At 38.2% G+C, this 15,877-nt stretch overlaps 1 protein-coding gene across 1 annotated transcript; it reads left to right on the forward strand.

Annotated features, from left to right (window-relative positions):
- Window positions 1-7: 7 nt before the first annotated feature.
- si:ch211-171h4.3 (serine/threonine-protein kinase SBK2) lies at window positions 8-7,642 on the forward strand. Its single transcript, XM_042507016.1, has 5 exons — window positions 8-331; window positions 5,139-5,283; window positions 5,366-5,568; window positions 5,692-5,853; window positions 6,939-7,642. The coding sequence occupies exons 1-5, from the start codon at window positions 326-328 to the stop codon at window positions 7,563-7,565; spliced, it is 1,143 nt and encodes a 380-aa protein (XP_042362950.1). The 5' UTR covers window positions 8-325; the 3' UTR covers window positions 7,566-7,642.
- The last annotated feature ends 8,235 nt before the right edge of the window (window positions 7,643-15,877 follow it).

A 15,877-nucleotide genomic window follows, 5' to 3' on the forward strand; every position in this document is an offset into this window, starting at 1 on the left:
AGCAGCAGCAGCAGACATGAAATCCTCCAACGAGCTGGACGGACAGTTTGAAGAGTTTCTCCACTGACTGAACTCTGTCTGCTGCAGACTGACGCTCACACACTGAACCTCACACACTGACGCTCACACACTGAACCTCACACACTGACGCTCACACACTGAACCTCACACACTGAACCTCACACACTGTTCATGCTCTGAAGGTGGAGAGCAGCAAATTTGTGGAGGATTTCCCCGACAGGTGCAAAATCTAAATGAAGAAAATTTATGTTGGACAGATTTTTTACTGAAGATCAACGGCGCTGAAGTGAACCACAGCTGCAGAATGACAGTAAGTGAAACCTGGAGCAGGGGTTCCCTCACCGCTCCGAAACCAACATAAGAGAGGGGTCATAGATTAAAGGACCAGTTCGTGGTTTTTGTGATTCAGATTTTGAGATATACAGATATACGGCAGTGCATTGAGAAACTCTTATTTTTCATGCGCTGTTCAGATTGTTTCTGTGGATCACTCACAGTAACAACAACAGTGATTCTAGAGAGATAAGTTATGTAAAAACCTAAAGAATAAAATATAGAGGGATACCTTCAGCATTTTTTTTAATATATTTTATTTATTTTTGTGGTGAACTGACCCTTTAAATCAGACGCCAGATAAGATGCAGAATATTGTAAATCTGGATGTTGCAGTATTGTAAATCATTTCATAAGCAGGTACAATAAAAACAATTATTATTTCTTTTATTTGCAAATTTAATGCATTTTAGAGGAATTATAATAAATGTCTGAAATGCACTTTCAGTCAAGTCCTACTGCATCAAAGCCAGTTTCAAACCCCTTTTAATGAATGAAAAATAATTGTAAAAAAAACTAAAAGCAAAACTACAAACAAAGACGTTATTTTTAAATAATAAAATGAAAAAATAAAACAAAGAGAACCTGAATTGAAAAAAAAAATCTTGCAGCATAATTTTGAAACAAAGAAAATTTGATTTGATAGTTTCTCATTCAGAATTCTGATTTATAATTTTGATATCATAAAATTGCTGACATTAATTATTTACATTATTATATGAAATTAAACTGAAAAATGCGAGTAACATAATTCCTCAAAAAGAAAAGAATAGAGATTTTTCGGTATTCAAAAGATGCTAAATCAGTGTTTTTAGTAGCTTTATTGTCTCTTTAAACACAGTGCATACTGCATGAACATATAAATTAGACATTTGGTATTTCATTAATGTAGAACAGCTAAATCTTGAATATATATGAACTCTTGAAGACTTAAATATTTTTAATTATAAACTGCAAAGGATTTCATTTTAAATATTTGATGTTATATAATTCTAAAACCTGGAAAATGGATTGTATTTTTTTATTTTTTTTAATGCCTAAACAGTGACTGAAAAGCAACCAAGTTACTGAACCTCAAGTATTGATTACTGCATAAAGCATTCTATACATTGTGTATTGTTACATTGCATGAATGTATATTTCTGTTTTTATTGCCAGTTTGGAAAAAAATCATTTTAGGTGGAAAATATCTTTTTTTAAACTGAGTTCTGGATGTTTGCCAGTTCTGCAGGAATGTGTACTACATCCCAGTGCACTCCTCTTTCACTGACACAAACACACACAGGCAGAAGATCTTGTCATTCATCACCCTGATGTTTGTGGTCCGCAGAGATCCGTTTCCATGTAGAGGACATCACCAGGACATTGATCGCCCACACACACACACACACACACACACACACACACACGTGTCTTATGTAACGTGGTGTCCCACAGTGAGGCTGTCAGAGTTGTTCTGTGCTGGCTGAGACTGGTGTCACCTCCTTTGACACGCGTCTAAACCCGACCAGCTCTGAGCTCGTCAGCTATGCTGCTCCCTGGACTCACTCCCAGCTCCTGATCGTCCACACTGTGCGGCTGTTAACTACAAATGAAACTGTCTTTATTTATTGTCACCATGACCAATGGGAAAAACAACTAAGATCCCAGAACGTACTTTGAGAATACTGTAATTCAAGTGATCTGACAGAAAACTAGTCTTCTGCACCTCTTCTTGGCTCTGTTTTTAGGCTTTAGAAAATCTTTTTAGAGACTGCGTTCCTATTTCCTTTTCTAGAAATGCAGATGTCATGCGTGTCCCTTTGGTGAAAGCCAGGATGTGAACATCCAACTCTCACATGAAAGTCCAGGTTTGTTTGATCCAACCACTGCCCCTCCTGCCTATAGAGATCTTAATTTTCTTTATATTACCCCATTACCAGCAGCGTTTCAACCCAATGTTGTCCAGCAGCGTATTATGCACACACAATAGGTTGCATCCAGTCGCGTTCTTCACTGACGCCAACTGTCCCTGCCAGCGACATTCGATAACGCCTGTACGGTTTTGTCCAGCCAGGTTCTTAACTGACAGCGTCCAACGATGTATCATGCAGACACAAAAGGTGGCCGTGGACGTTGGGACTTTACACCAAAAGATTTTCGAAAGTACACATAAACTTTTGAGAGCTGGATTGAAATCAGTTTTCTTGTACTGTGTTGAGATATGTTTTACTATTTCTTTTGAAACCGTGGGACAAAAGGCAGTGAGCAACTTGGAAAGAAATGTCCTAAAAATTGCAAGAAGTACAGGATTATAATAAAATGAGCCCTTTTTTAGAAAAAAAATCATGTTTATTATTGTGTTACAGAAAAAAAAATCCACAATTTTAACTTTTCTTATAGGTCATTTCTTGTTTTTTTTTTTATTGTCAGGTAATTTAACTTTCTTTAATACTAAATGTATGATCATATGTTCTTGTTAAGTTGCTTCGTGCCTTCTCATGTTTTTGCAAGAAAGCAAATCAATTTACTCAAATTTCAAAGCGTTAACTGCATGTCACTGTCTTACATACAAGAACCAAATAAAGTGCTACAAACAACGATACATAAACAACTTACAAATAAAATTTAGTTATTATTGAGTTATTCAAGACGTTGGCCATACGTGTTAAAACTTTTGTGTCAGACAGACCTGAATGTAATCAGAGTACGACACAAATACCGAGAGGGTCAAAGTTCAGTCTCCTCAGAGCACACACTCTAATAATGTATCCACAGATGGATTTGACATCGGCCGTATGGCATACCACAGCCGTTTATGTTACAGTTATATTCGTTAGCAATTATAAGTAATTTGAATCTTTTGTATTACGTCTGTAGAATGAGCAAATGTCTTGCAGCTGTTGCAGTGTAATGCTAATTTTAGGGATCCTTGTTAATTACATTTCAACAGGACACTTAAAGATCATACCTTGCATCTTAACCCTTTGAAACTTCAGCAAATCGATTTGATTGCTTTCAAAAACACGGGGGGAGGTAATGGTCAACTTAGCAACACATGCCCTAAGAAATTTTGTAAAAAAGTTACAAGAAAATGAACGGAAAAAGTGTAGAATTATTTTTTTAAAATATGTAATATGTAATTGTTTGTTTTTTTTCTGTTACATGATTTTACATTTTTTTTACAAGTACACAAAACGTAAAATGCAAAAATGAACAAGAAAATGACTGGAAAATTAAAACAAATATACGTGTATTTTTTTCTGTTACATAATTTTAAGTATATAATTCTAATGACTACAAATAGGCTGTAGTTTTCTGTTTTCTGGACATTTTTCCTTAGTTTTTTGATAACTGTATATTTGGGGTTTTTTTATAATAAATCTCATGTCTTCTAAAGGTTTCTGGATTACCTTTTACAATTTTTTTTGCAACTTGTTTTTTTTTTTGTTGAAACAATTCAAAACAACTTGTTCTGTCTAAACTTGTAAACTTTTGCATATTTTCAGCTCAAAAAGAATTTGCACACAATCACAAAATGAGTCTTTAAGTTTGTAAAATGTGGTCGGAGCCTCAGCGGAGTATTCGCAGTATCTGTGTACGCCAAATTCACAGCTCCGAGTTGTTCTCTAATGAGCTGTAATGAGCTGCCCCGTGTATGAATGTACGCTGACACCAAATCCCAGCTGGGCCCGAGGGGGCCAGCTGTGGTGGAAACATCAACGTACCACCAGACAAAACAAAGATCAGAGTGTGTGTGTGTGTGTGTGAGAGAGAGAGAGAGAGAGAGGATTTCATGAGGCTATTAACAGACATGTTTATACCCGTGGATCAGTGTTGCCAGCATCGCCATGACGACAATCATCATGGCGACGGTTGTGTTACATTCCTAAGAGCTGTATTGGACTCCGCTCTGAAACAAACCTTTAAAATAACGTTTAAATTCGTCTTAAATGAAGACCTTCTGCTTCATAAATGTAGCTTTTTCCTGTTTAATGCACATTATGACCTTATTAAACATCACATTTACAAGACAAGTGTCAGTAAGCAGTAAAAATGCTTTCGTCATGGTGGGATTTTTGGCATGTCACAGCAGGAGATGTCACAGGTGTTAATAATGACATTAATGATGGCTGTCTTACATTTAGCAGTAATAGTGCCGGGGTCCCGGGTGGTAGTGGAGGAATAGTTTTTTGGTTAAAAAGTTACACAAAAAGTTTGCAAACGTATACTCTTCCACACAAGTGATGGACAAAAAGCAGAGTCCGCACACTCAGCTTAAATGCAATAAGCAATGAAAGAAAAAAATAATCCAAAGAATTGCACATAATGTGTAAAGAAAACTATCTGGAAATTAGTACAAAAAAGTACAGTAAAAATTCAAGAAAGAAATGACCTGGAAAAATGTGCTGAAGAATTGTAATAATTCTGTAACATAATTTAAAATATATTAGTTATAATAATTATAAATATCGTGTTTTTCCCTATCTGTTTTTATCTTTTTTCCTTCTTCCTAGGTTTTGAAAAAAATTTTTTCTACATCTACTAGTTTCTTGCAAGTTTGGGAACTTTTCTTATCAAGCTGCTCATTGCCTTCGTTTTTGAAAGAAATGGGACCAATTTGCTCGAGGTTTAAATAATTGCAAAAGGCGTCTGAAAGCAGCATGAGAAAAGTGATGTCGCTCCAGGTTTTAAAGATAAATTACGAGTTGATGTTTCGCCTTTCACACTTTTCATCACACTAAGAAATTTGCTTACACACCAAATGTGGTCTTTTTTTCCCGTTTGTTTGTGTGTGTCTCCAGGCCGCCACAAAGCTTCTGGATGAGATGTGCCACCTGACGGCTCAGTCTCTGACGCCGATGGACACGTCGGAGCACTTCAAGGTCCTGAAGCTCCTCGGCGAAGGCTCGTACGGCAAAGTCATGCTGGCTGTTCACAGGACAAGAGGTGAAGAGGAAATAATGTTTGTAACAGCCTAACACACCAACAAAGAAGACCGTTATTTACATCGTTCTCTTGTTTCCTTCAGGGACTCCGATGGCTCTGAAGTTCTTCCCTCGTGCGTCCACATCTCTCCTCTCGTTCCTGAGAGAGTATAACCTCTCTCTGTCGTTCTGCACCCACCCGTCCCTGACCCGAGCCCTGGGAATCGCCTACTCCACCCCTTCACACTACATCTTCGCTCAGCAAGCAAGCCTCTATGGCGATCTCTTCGATGTCATCTTGCCTGAGGTACATGGTTATCTCAACAGAGCTTTTTGCTGTTTTAAGTTTTTTTGTGTCCAGATTGCAACAATATAGTGAATCTCACACATCCATCTTTTCCCGTTATCCCCCACTCCTCAACCTCCCAAGGTCGGTATGGAGGAGGACTGTGTTCAGCGGGTGGTGTCCCAGCTGTGTGGCGCTCTGACCCACCTGCACTCTCTTGGTTTTGTCCACCGAGACCTCAAACCGGAGAACGTCTTCCTGTGCGACTCCGCCTGCCACTGGGTCAAACTAGGAGACTTTGGCATGGTCAGAATAAAACATCTGAAGACTGAACAGCCTATTCTCACACCAAACTCGTCAAATATGACCGCTCTGCCAGTGCTTTCAGTGTACGAACTTGACACCAAATCCACCTTCAGCATCCAACCAGAACGTGGCTGAACAGAGTCAGATGAGAACGCGCTCGAACGTAACTGGTTGTTGTTATTAAAAAATAATGGTTTTGCTGACAACGCCTTTTTGCTGGTGATGCCTTTTTGCTGGTGATGCCTTTTTGGCAATGCATTTCCGATAACGTCAGTCAGTTCGTGTGGAGCCTAATAATGCTATTTCTGAGAAGCTTAACTTATTCTTAAATATGACAGCATAAGTTGTTTCAGTCAGTGCCCCAAATAGTTAGCTCGTAGTTATCCCTCTGTGCCTCTGTTTATACACTGGGATGCCGCTACCATGATGTTGATACAAGCACATGGAGGGATGATGATGTATGTGACTATGTTTAGGCAACAAAAGCACATGGCAACCAACACCGGTATGTCAACAAACTCACAAGCTGGCACACATGGTTAGGATTAGTGCGAGGATGCACACGGTGAGGTGCAGGGAAAAATCATAACATTCAGACAGGAAGCAAACCCTGGATTCCAGCATGTAAGTCCAGGGTTTGTTGGACCCATCCACTGCCACTTCCACTCCTTAAATTACAAAGTTACTGGCAGCTTTTTAATCTGACGCCATATTGACATGTATCATGCACACACGACAGGCTCCATCTCAAGTGCCGCCGCCTGTCTGCGTATAACTCTGCCATACTAAACACCACGCCACTGACGCCAACCAGCAGAATATCTTGTGGACAGTACAGGTGGATTTCGGTGTCAGGATCTTACACTGAAAGCAGTGACAAAACTGCAGGTTTTTTTTTTACCTTTTCAGTAAAAAACTTTTACTTTACCTTGAATTAATACCTTAATGAAGTAATTAAAAACATTCCAACTTTTGAGGATAAGTGTCAATGCAAAAGAGCCATTTTTTAATTGATATATGTGTTGTATTTTTACACACTTTTTTGCACAAATGTGTGTTATAAAAATTCTGAATATTCTCCACAGGTGAAGGCCAGGGGCACCAGGGTCCCAGAGGTCTGGTACAGCTCTCCTTACTGCACCCCTGAGGCCGAGATCGCTCGCGGAAACGAGGACAGCTGGAAGAGCATGAGTGACGGGGATGATAGCGTCGAAGAGGCAGAAGAGAGGAAAAAGAGGCCCAGAGTTTGGGTTTCTGTGGAGCCCAGCACAGACAGCTGGGCGCTGGGCATCCTGACCTACGCCATGCTCACTGGCAGCCATCCCTGGGCTGAAACGGCCAGCGACTGCCGCGCCTACCTAAAGTACGTGGAATGGTTTGAGACATCAGGGGGACCGGATGATGAACTGGACGTGTGGGCAGAGCCGCAGGGCGAGGTCATCGATTTGATTGGGGCTGAACTTGGAAAGAAAGACCGCCCTCCCGTAGCGCCCCAGTTTGCGTGTTTAACCCCGCTGGCCCGCTCCTTCTTCCAGACGTTCCTCGACCCGAGGCCTCGCGTCCGTGGACGACCGGAGGTTGCGTTGAATTACCTCGGAGGAGACTGGGTGATGGAGAAGGAGAGGGTGAGGCTGGAGGAGGAGAGGAAGAAGAGCAGAGGGAAAGGAGCAATCGGCAACGTGAAAGAGATGGAGGGGAGAGGAGAGAGATAAGAGACTGGGAAATATGAAGTAACTAACAATAGACTTTCATATTTATAACAGTTTTTTATTCACTAATGCTGGTTTTAGTTAATAGTCTAATGTTTTCTACGAACACTGTAGAGCGTACAGTAGATAAAAGCATAAACATTCTCTGGTTACGGCTTCTCAAATATGAGAATTTGACACTTTTTTTTTGTTTGTTTTGTTTTATTATATGACTGTTTTGGAACACTTTATTTTGAGCTCTCAGAATATTTTCTGGCCTTTTTTCACTGTTTTGAATCTAAAGTGATGATGAAAATGTGTTCTGATTTTTGTCACAACACAGAGAGATATGTTATTAAGCACCCAGCCACTCTGAACTTAAAAACAAAAAAAACAGAATCGGACTGTTACAGCTTGACTAGTTTGAGCCACCAGAAACCGGCAAAAGTGCAGACAGAACTAGACATTTTCACGTTGAAGGGAACCAGGGTGTGGACAAAACTATTTAAACTGGCCAAATATACATGCATCTGTTTATATTTTGCACTTGATTTGTTTCACTTTTGCAGTGATATACGTAGTTGATGAAGTAGACGTAAGGCTCCTGATTAAGTCCTTCACTAGAGTAAAGTAAATGAAAAAGAGGAAATGCAGGGAGAAAATGTAAAACATGATGGTTAACAAGCAAAAAAAAGGCAAAATAATAATAATTATATATATATATATATATATATATATATATATATATATACATATATATATATATATATATATGTAAGTTTTGAAACTTTCTCCATGAAAATGCGTGGGAACCCTGTGAACAAAAAACTGATGTCAAGTCTTTTTGGCCCCATTGCATCACGTGACAGACCCATATGTTGTATTTGCATGTTTGGCCACTATGTAAAATTGACTTTTTCTGTAGACTTAGGATGCACACACAGGGACTCATATGCACTAACATGCACATGCAAGCAGACAGCTGACAACAACAAAAAACAGAGAAGCTCAGATTGCATCACACATATAGAGAGTGTGACCTAATTCCCTGCTCATCTATATCTTTACATAGCAAAAAGTGGTTTGCTCCTACATTAATGCTCTGAATGTTGTATACAGAACCTTTCATTTAATTTTTTTTTTTTAAATTAATCAAGTATTTACTATTAATCTATCTTAAATATCAGATTGAAAATGACAGATGACAAAAAAAACAGCTGCAGTTCTGGGGATTATTTGTGTTTAGCAGTGCTGTAAAGCTATCATGTCCTTGTAAAAGATACCGTCTTAGCACGCTGCATTTATATTTGGGATTAGAATTTTAAGTGTGTATGCATCATGGTGGGCTATGAGCTGTATATAGACTGCTTTGGTGCCCAGTTTATGCAACACGTCAGCAGACCGAGAGGAGCAATGCAAAAACTGCAGCACTTTGACCCAGCAAAGGGGAAAACATTAAATATTAACCACACGTAGGCACTTTCTGGAAGTAAATATGATTTTGCTGCACAGTAAATCTAATGAGAGTTTTTTTGTTAGCACTTGTGTTTGCTGTTACTGTAGCACTTTGTTCAGAAAGATTATATTCTCATCCTTGTATGATAAATTAATGGAATTTAATGCATTATATTAGGACTGAAGGTGTTAAATTCAACTTAACATAAGGCAATAGCAAGTGTTGCTGACTTAATGTAAGTGTACAATGTAAAATACTTGTTTATTTACTACACTACAGACATTTGCAACCTAAAAAATGTAATCCAAATGCAATTAAATGATTGTTTTTTGTAAAAAGCTGTTTTTGTGAGTTACTTCTGACCATCCTGAAATTTTACTGCTCATCATAAAGACTCACATCTGCCAGTGTTCATGCAAAGTGTTTTTCTAACATGATTTTTAGTGTTGACCTTAACAAATGCTCATATCTTAATAATGTCCTTGTGAGATTATACACCAATGCAAATAGACTACACACACACGCACACACACACGCACACACACACACACACACACACACACACACACACACACACACACACACACACTGAAGGCCATCTGCAGAGCTTCCCCAGATGTTTTTAAAAATAGATCCGTTGTCGTAAATCTGACACTACAGCCTTTCAGCACTGTGTGTGTGACCCCTCACAGTGCAGCCAAGTCACACACTGATCACACTGTCTCTCATGCAAATACTATCAGCTGAACACTGTGCAGAGCTGGAGTTCAGCTCACAGACACAGTGAACCACATGACCACTGAAAGAAATTAGAGCTGTTGAACCATTTATTTTTTTAAATCACAATTAATAGCAGAAAATTGAGATTAATCACATTTTTTTAACACAGTAATAAAAATTCAGTGTCAAGGGGCTGCTCTAAGTTATGATCTGGTACTGTGCATAAATGATAACAGTTCATGTTAAATGAATAAGATTTTATTTTTATGTTAATATATGTATGATGAATGGTAATGCACTGAAGAGAAGTTCTTTGGGCGGGCTGATGTGCTACATAAGTGTCACCACCAAAGTAGCATCATATTTTGCAAAAAGTATCAAAACTTGGACAGTTTGATACATTTACATGTAGGAAACAGTGAAAAGAATCACTATCAAGGTCAAAATTAATGAAAAATATTCAATGTATTTCATTTATTTTTGTTTTATCCAAGTTTGTCACTTTGCAAACCAGCTCTTTGGCTCCTCTTCCTGCACACTTTGATTAGCCAATAATAATAAGCTGCTGACTTAACATTCACACATCTTATATTCAACTGCACACTATTTAGTTTGTTTATTCCCAATCATACTTATGGTCTCCGTTTCCCAGGATGCACCGGAGGTAGGCAGGGGTCGGCTACTGTATGATTTGTTTGCCAGAAAACATTTGATCTTTGACACTTGTGTGGAAAAGGGAGAGTCGGCAGCATTTGCAGAGTGAGAGGACGGTGAGGTCAGAGGGAGAGCTGAAGCAGTGTCAGACCGCAGAATGCTGAGTCGTAAATAACAAGCCGAGGTGAAAACACAAACAAAAAACTGCTGCAGGATGAATGCATTCGGCCTATGTAAGGACATAAAAAGTGCTCTCACATGCACAACTAATTAATAGATCGCAATATCACAGAGAAAGAACCAAATAGGTATTTATTTAGGTATTATTTATTTTCATCAGAACTTTGTTTGACCCTTAAAACCTTGAGTAAATTGGTTTGAATTTTTGATTTTTTGTTTTTTTGTAAACATGGGAAGAAGGCAATAAAAAAATCACCTGAAAATACACAAATATATAATTTTCTACTAATCCTCCCCTCTTTTTTAAAAACTACTTTTCACTTAATATTCTTGTCACTTTTTACTGTTTTTTTGCTATTTGTGGGACACTTTGTCTTGCCCAGTTGGTCATTGCGTTTTTATTGAGAGATCAAACCAATTTTCTTGGGTTTCAAGGGGTTAAAATAGCTTGTGTGTCTAAATGCAGCTCAAAAAAACCTGATGTCGATCCAGCTTTGACTGAATTAATTTGATGATTTCAGCACTAAGAAATGAGAGCTGCGATTTAAAGCCTCTCAGTCAGTTTAAAGGCCTTGTTTAGCTCTCAGGCCTCACTGACTCTTTATAACTCTTTATATCATCCACACATACGAATACATATCATGTTTTACCAAATCAGCCTCGTAAATGTATTTTTAGTCAGCACGATGTCATAAATTTCAATAAACTTTTGCTTGTGAAACCCTTTCCACATCAGCCAGATCAATTCAAACAGTCATAAGACTAAAAACAAGCTTGGTTACTTAAGTTCTTGGAAAGCAGACATTTCGGCGATCGAGGGTTTCCTCCCAGATGCAATAAACACCTCGATGAATGAAGGTATGCATATAAAAAACCACACTTGAGTTTAAGGGCGCTTGTACATATGTTGTCTTGGCTTAGTCAGTGAGGGCATGTCAGGACACCAGTGCAGGATTTGCACTGTCATGTGCTCAGCAGAGGTGAAAAAAAAATAATACAATAGAAAAATAGCAAACTTTATTTATTTCTGTGCTGGACAGAGTGTGAGGTATTAATGAAAATGAATAAAACTAATAATAGAATAAAAAAAGATAAATAGACCAATAAAAGATGATAACTCACAATAAAAAACAACCAAATAAGATAGAATAATGGATCAACTAATAAACCAGTAAAAACACACTGAAGTTCAAACAATAAAAATAAAATAAAATAAAATAAAATAAAATAAAATAAAATAAAATCAAAAAATCAAAAATCAAATTAAACCAATCATAGTTAAACCAGTCTTCTGAATACTATATGTCCATTTCATGCTCACAATTTCCCCCACAATTCAGAGGAAAAAAATTGTTTTTAATACTGTTTTTTAGATCTAATACATGGCGATGTATTATTATGGGTAAAGCATTTAAACAAAGTACTTCAAACTAACTTCTCCTTCACACTTCCACTTCATGTATTCATAATCATTATCCAATAATATGGTATATATGAAATTTAAATAGGATATTTTGCAAATATCATATTCTGTCAAGTTAATGTTTAATGTGTTTGAGTGCAGTTCCTGTTTTATTTTGAAATCTTTTCTCCTTGTGTTGTGTTTCCCTCACCTGTTTTCCCGCCTTTGTTGATTGGCTCGTGGGTTTCACCTGTTTCACTCACCTGTGTGCGGTCAGTAATCAGCTCTTGTGTATTTCAGGCTCAGTGTTTTCCTTCCTTCAGTTGGCATACTGCCCTTGTTGCTGTTGTGTGTTGATGCTCTCCAGCCTTTTTCTTGTGTTTGATTTTCTGGTTTTTGACTCTGAACTTTGTTTCTTGTGTAATTTCCTTGAATTGTTTTGGGTTTCTCCCTTTGCTAACTGCCTTCACTTGTATGACCCCTGATCTCCTACATAAGGTTTGGTGCTTTTTCTCTGCCAATGAGTCCCAGTTTTGAACTAAATCAGCATAATGAGTATTTTAGCTCTGGTAATTTAAGTATAAATTGCAAGCAGCAAGCTGAAAAATGAAGCCAATAAAGAAGCACCAAAAGCTGCAAATGGCCACTTGAGGCTTACTACAGTTTATGGGGGTAAATTTTTGTATAACTCGTCGGAAGACATTTTTAAGGCTTAAAGTTAAAGTTATGAGTGTGCAGACAACCTGAATCCGAATGTGAATACTCTCTAAATGTGAAGCTCCTTCTTTTAAACCAGTGTTTTTATTAGATTTCTTTATACTGCATGTAGTACAACAAATACAAAAACAGTAACCAAGTAAGGGTACAATACAGACATTCATAGCAAGGTATCGTCTTAATCAAACTGACAGGACATCACATTGGATGTTTTTAAGGGTCTAAAATAGATAATTAGGGAATGAAAATTCTTCCTGTTCAATTTTTGATGGTCTAGAAGATAGAAAAAAATAAAGAGAAACAGCAAATGAAAATTATATAATAACACTGACTTGTAACTTGTAACAATATTTTTACAGTGTGGTACTGCTACTTTCACTTCAGTAAAAGATCTGAAGACTAAAGTATTCACACTGACCCACTGCCCAGTAGACCCGTGAACACACACCAATGTGATCTCATGGGAGGGCATACCAGGCTGCACACACACACACACACACACACACACACACACACACATACCTCCACCTAAATCATTCTGTCTGAGTGTTGGTTTAGGTTTCTCCTCAAACTTCAAAGCAAAAAAAGTGACTTTGACCTTTGAACTCTCTCTTTGAAATCCCTCCTGAATCACTCCGACAGCAGATTCTTGATGTTAAATAAAGCAGAGTTGATATAAAGAAATCGTCTGCAAGCAGGAACAACTCAAAGTTATGTCGCAAACCGTCCGGAGCCAAAACTCATGAATTAGCAAGCTTGTTAGTGAGAGACAGTTTGATTATCATATAACACTCGAGGAGCAGGTCCGAGGGGCAGAAAGAGGGGTGCACGCTGGCCGGTGCCCTGTGAACTATTCCACTCCTGACATTTCACCTGATATGTTGCATTAACGCTATGTGTCTTCAGTTTGCCAGGGTTGTGTAACAGCGAGTGTGACTGTGTGTGTGTTTGTCTTGCCAAAGTGTCAGTGAGAAAGTGAGAAAAGATGGGCTCGAAGCTGACAAGGGCACAGAACGTAAATAAAAAAAATTTAACGTGGTAATAAATAAATGCAGACATCATGAAATGCCACGTTATATGGCATTTGTGGAACTGGCGAGTTTCTGCCAATTAAATGTTGTCAAATACCTGCAAAGCAGCTGCTATTTTAACTATTGTGCTGCATTCAAGTGCTACTGGAAATATGAAAACATACTATAAATATACTATGAAACGAAGTATTATGTAAGTCCGTGTTTGTTTGTTGTCATGAGGATGAGTGTGGCAGACCGTGGTTTTATTGTACTCATAAATTAGAATTATAAACGCCTTCTTCCAGGTCGTTCTGCTGGGTATATTTTCATAAGACTACGTGAACTGAAAGGAGACATTGAAGAAGCTGGTATGTGGCAGACATATTGATACCGAACGTTACTGAATACCTAATTTTAATTTTCAATTTAATGTTTGGACAACACTGTGGCTAATGTGTGGTTACGTTTAGACACAAAACGTACTTTGTTAGGGATGGCACAAGATAATGTCTTGGCTTAAATTAGTTTGGTTGACACAAACAAGGCTGGATTTGTTGTAGTTTTTTGCCCTAAAAACATGGCCAAATATGTCTTGACCTATCATTAACAAATACCAAATTTTGTTGCCACAAACACGGATGCAAATACAGAAACCCAACGTTAAAAAATACTACTTTTGTCACTACAAACGTAGCTGTCGTTTAAAAAAATACCCAAAAAAAAACAAAAACGTTAACACTAAAAAAGATACAACTAGGAAGGACCAAAAAAGATTCTGTGGCCTGAAATGTTCCTACCTGTTGTTTAAAAAACTATATATATCCTGTTCTGTTGCAACAAATATGACTCGTAATGTCCCAAACCATTGTTAAAAAATACCCGGTTTAGGTGCCACACACATAGCTGGAAATCTCCCAACTAATTCTTAAAAAATACACATAATTGTTGCAAACATGGCTTTAAATATCCTGTCCTGATGTTACAAATGACCAAGTGTAGTCACCACAAAAATGGCTGGAAATGCCTCAACCCATCACTAAAAATCTTCAATCAGTTTTTGTCATTACTTCACACACAGTTAGAAATGTCCCAAACATTTGTTAAAAAATTCTGGATTTGTCCCCACAAACATGACTGGAAAATTCCCAACCCATCTTGGCTTTAAGAAAAGGGTATTTCTTCAAATTTAAACATCCCGTCCTGATGGTACAAAATACTAGGTTTAGTAACCACAAAAAAAGGCGCAACCTATTGTTTAAAAGTAACCGTTTCTGTCACTAGAAACACAGCTGGAAATGTCCCAAACCTTGTTAAAAAATACCCCGTTTATTTACCAAAGACCCAGCTGGAAAGGTCGTACCCTGTTGTTAAAAAGTGCCTGGTTTGTCTCTTTGTCCCTCTCCAAATATGGTTGGAAATGTGTTCAGTCACCATAAAAATGTTGTTTTGACATAAAAAGAATCAGTATTTCAGTCATAAGGACATTTCTCAAGACATATTAATCATAAAGGGACACAGTACAGAAATGCAGCCCATAACTGCATGACAGTCCAAAGCTGTGTTAGAAGTGTGTCCATGATCACAAACTAAAACACAAGTTTCAGATAAATCAACCAGCATTGTGATACTCAGAGCACTATAACTACCGAGACGACTGACTACTTGTTTAGCAGTTGGCTTGAGAGGAGCTTGGACTTCTGCTGGTGCCGTTGCTTCAGAGCAGCACGGGAACACAGACTGGCACCTGATTTGGATCTGAAGGAGGCAAACAGATCTCCTCTAATGGATACACCTCGTTTTCCGACTGCGACACCATCTCTGGGCACCTGCTCCGGGTTCCTCACATCACAACCTGGAGCCAAATTAAAAATGTACTTGTCAATTTATTTTATGAAGTGCTGATGTAGCTTTGAAAGTGATGCGGAGCTAAGATTAGACTGAGTGACCTAAGTCCTCCTGGAGTGTTTTGGACATCCATCTGTCTATCTGAACCCAAGCAGACTAGACAGACTGACCACACGCTGGTGTTTGATGAAAAATCCAGTTGTAGCTAATGTGATGTACGGTTTGTATTTAAGTTACGGGTTGTTCCTTTAAATCTGACCCTTCATCGTGGGGGTGGTGATAGATGGGAACGTTCTCTGGAAAGGGAAACAAAATCGTCGGGTATGCAGGGAGATCGGGTGTATTAAAA

The sequence above is a fragment of the Plectropomus leopardus genome, chromosome 18 (assembly GCF_008729295.1).
Source record: "Plectropomus leopardus isolate mb chromosome 18, YSFRI_Pleo_2.0, whole genome shotgun sequence".
Taxonomy (NCBI): domain Eukaryota; kingdom Metazoa; phylum Chordata; class Actinopteri; order Perciformes; family Serranidae; genus Plectropomus; species Plectropomus leopardus.

Bases quoted from the DNA above. Each gene is read 5' to 3' on its own strand.
- si:ch211-171h4.3 (XM_042507016.1), top strand. The intron at 5,284-5,365 runs GTGAAGAGGAAA...TGTTTCCTTCAG, and splicing joins GGCTGTTCACAGGACAAGAG to GGACTCCGATGGCTCTGAAG. The intron at 5,854-6,938 runs GTCAGAATAAAA...TATTCTCCACAG, and splicing joins AACTAGGAGACTTTGGCATG to GTGAAGGCCAGGGGCACCAG.